Consider the following 3,317-nt stretch of genomic DNA (forward strand, 5'->3'; position numbering starts at 1 on the left):
CGCCTTTTCCTAACCTCTTCCTTATTCTCAGCCCCCAGGTGGGAAGAAAATGGAGGCAGGGGGCTGCTGAGAGGCCCGGCCCCACTAGGTGTGGCCGGCCCTTGGGTGAGAGCACCCCGGGAAACCTTGGCTAGAATCTCCAAGCCCCAGAGCTCAGGTCCAGGGGCACCTCCCTTGGCAGGACAGAGAGTCCGAGGGGGCAGGGGCTTCTGACCTGGGCAGGGGCTTTGAGCCTGCAAGACACTCAGTATCCATCAGAACCCCGCCGGCCTTCTCCTTCTGGCTGGATCCTATGTGAATTACCCCAACGGCCCTGGCTGGCTCTAAATCATAAATTCTCACCAACATAAACAGGAGTTGATGTGTCTAGAAAGACTCTCAGAGTTCTTTCTTCTTCCTTTTTTTCTCTCTCTCCCACCTTTTACTTTTTCTCTTCCTTTCCTATTTATTTTTAAAATAAATCTTCCCTTTTAGGCAAAAATGCTTTATGAGTTTCCCCCAAAAGGGGTCCTGAGGAGGAGGTAGACAGGGGTGGGGGGGGGCTAGGAGGAAGAGGAAGCAGATGCATGGCTGCTTTGCACACCTCAGCTCTGCCACTGCACCCTGATGTCTCACTCTTCCCTCTTTAGACTTAGGGGCTCCCCACATGCTCCCTCCACCCCAGACTCTCCTCCCTCTGAGCACCACGTTTTATGCAATTTCTTTCCACTTTTGATTTTTTTTAAAAAATTACTCGGAAAAGTATACTGGTTTAATGATGCAGACTCGCTCCATGGAGTATCAAGCCAGGATTTCCTGTAGGATTTCTGGGGATCTCCCTGAGCTGGGAGGGAGTTCCTCCCATGGAGAAATCAAGATGTAATTTTAGAAGGGGGCAGATATAAAAGATGAAATCAGATTGAAAATACAGGGATTTCTCCAGCCCTGGCGGTGGCTACAGCACAGCAAAGTTAGCTGGAGCTGAGAGATTTCCTGGGAGTGCAGCTCTCCTTTTCTGGGCCCCAAGGCCCTGCTCGGGGACATTCACCCTTCCTTCACCCTCAAATCAGTTCCCTTACGTATATATTTTTAAAAGAAAGCCAAGTCTTACTTTCAAAGCACACACTTAGTCTCAACTAGGGAATCAACAGAAGCAGAAGCGATTTTTTTCCCCCTTCTTGACATCTGGCTTGCGATTGGCTGGGAGGGGGTCAGCTGACTTTGTCATTTTGTCTGTCCTGGATTGGAGCCGTCCCTATAACCATCTAGTTCCGAGTACAAACTGGAGACAGAAATAAATATTAAAGAAATCATAGCCCGACCAGGTAAAGGCAAAGGGATGAATTCCTACTTCACTAACCCTTCCTTATCCTGCCACCTCGCCGGGGGCCAGGACGTCCTCCCCAACGTCGCCCTCAATTCCACCGCCTATGATCCAGTGAGGCATTTCTCGACCTATGGAGCGGCCGTTGCCCAGAACCGGATCTACTCGACTCCCTTTTATTCGCCACAGGAGAATGTCGTGTTCAGTTCCAGCCGAGGGCCGTATGACTATGGATCTAATTCCTTTTACCAGGAGAAAGACATGCTCTCAAACTGCAGACAAAACACCTTAGGACATAACACACAGACCTCAATCGCTCAGGATTTTAGTTCTGAGCAGGGCAGGACTGCGCCCCAGGACCAGAAAGCCAGTATCCAGATTTACCCCTGGATGCAGCGAATGAATTCGCACAGTGGTGAGTTTTACAGCTCCGAGATATAAATTAAATAAACTGAACTGGCTTTATGACCGGCTTCCCTAGAAGAACGGGCGGAGAGAGTTTTTTATGGCCCCATAAAAACAATCACGCTCGTCTCCTCGCCGACGCCGAGACAGGGCCCCCTCTTCTGCCCCCTCTGCTCGCCTCCCGCTTGCTCGCAGGGGCCTGGCCCCCTCGGCCCCTGACGGATTGGAGGGCTCCAAGGCGAGCTGAGGGGGCAGGAACAGGGCAGGGGATGAGGGGAGGGGGTGGGGGAGCCCCCCAAAGTCGAGTCAGGCTGAGGAGAAGGGAGGGGGAGAGGAGGGGACAGAGAAGTGGGGAGAAGTTTCCAAGGAGCTAGGGCGCTTGGGGAGATGGGGGAACCCAGTCGTTCAGAAATGGGGCCCCATCCCCCATGTTTGGGATTTTTCAAAAATCAGCTTTTAGACTTGCAGCTTTCTGCCTGGTTCTGTCCCCCACCCTACCCCCACCTTTCTTTGGGACCCACCTACCAACCTGGCGGGGGGGGGACTGAATGAAGTTGGGATCCTGGCTGTAGTACCCCCAGTGGGGGTGGAGACAGGGCAGAGAGGAGAAGGCTGGAGGGGGCCCGTGAGTTGCTGGCCAAGTTGGGAGGGTCAGGGCTGTGCTAGGCTAAATCGTCTGCGGAGGATGCCTTGCTGATTGTTTTTAGTGTGTTTTGTGCCCGGATCTCTAGGGGTCGGCTATGGAGCGGACCGGAGGCGCGGTCGCCAGATCTACTCGCGGTACCAGACCCTGGAACTGGAGAAGGAATTTCACTTCAACCGCTACCTAACGCGGCGCCGGCGCATCGAGATCGCCAACGCGCTCTGCCTGACCGAGCGACAGATCAAAATCTGGTTCCAGAACCGCCGGATGAAGTGGAAAAAAGAGTCTAATCTCACGTCCACGCTCTCAGGGGGCGGCGGAGGGGCCGCGGTCGACAGCCTGGGCGGAAAAGAGGAAAAGCGGGAAGAGACAGAAGAGGAGAAGCAGAAAGAGTGACCAGGACTGTCCCTGCCACCCCTCTCTCTCCTGCTCCCTCGCTCCCCGCAACTCCCTCCTAATCACACACTCCGTATTTATCACTGGCACAACTGATGTTTGGACTTCCTGAGACAAAATTAGGGAGTCAAATATGGACCTGAAAAGTCAGCTCTGGACCCCCTCCCTCACCGCACAGACTCACAAGGCGCCTCCTCCTCTCCTGCTCCCTCGCTAGCTCGTTCTCGGCTCGTCTGCAGGCCCCTTCCCTCGCCCAGGCCTTGGGGCTCGTGCCTGAACCTCGCTTCAGACTCCACAGATCTCCCTCCAAACGAGGACTTGGCCTCCCACCCTCTCGGCGCCCCCCACCCCCGCCCTCGCGCAGAGAGCCGGCTCCCGGGCCCGGGGGCCTCCGCTCCCAGGCCTCAGGGCCCGGCGTGGCAGCCGGGGAGGGCGGGAGGCCCAAGTAGGGCGCGTGGTGATCCCACAGCAACCCCCAGGGCCTGCCCGCAGCCCCCGCCCGGCCCCTCTGCCCCAGCAAATGCCCAGCCCAGGCGAATTGTATTTAAAGCAGCCTGGGGATCATTATGG

At 55.6% G+C, this 3,317-nt stretch overlaps 1 protein-coding gene across 1 annotated transcript; it reads left to right on the top strand.

The window, feature by feature from the left end:
* Positions 1-1,318: 1,318 nt before the first annotated feature.
* Positions 1,319-3,092, top strand: HOXC6 (homeobox C6; the record flags this gene model as incomplete). Its single annotated transcript, XM_082666832.1, has 2 exons — positions 1,319-1,718; positions 2,440-3,092. The coding sequence occupies 2 exons, from the start codon at positions 1,319-1,321 to the stop codon at positions 2,745-2,747; spliced, it is 708 nt and encodes a 235-aa protein (XP_082522958.1). The 3' UTR covers positions 2,748-3,092.
* Between the last annotated feature and the right edge of the window lie 225 nt (positions 3,093-3,317).

The sequence above is a fragment of the Grampus griseus genome, assembly GCF_964374135.1.
Source record: "Grampus griseus genome assembly, chromosome: 11".
NCBI classification, from domain to species: Eukaryota; Metazoa; Chordata; class Mammalia; order Artiodactyla; family Delphinidae; genus Grampus; species Grampus griseus.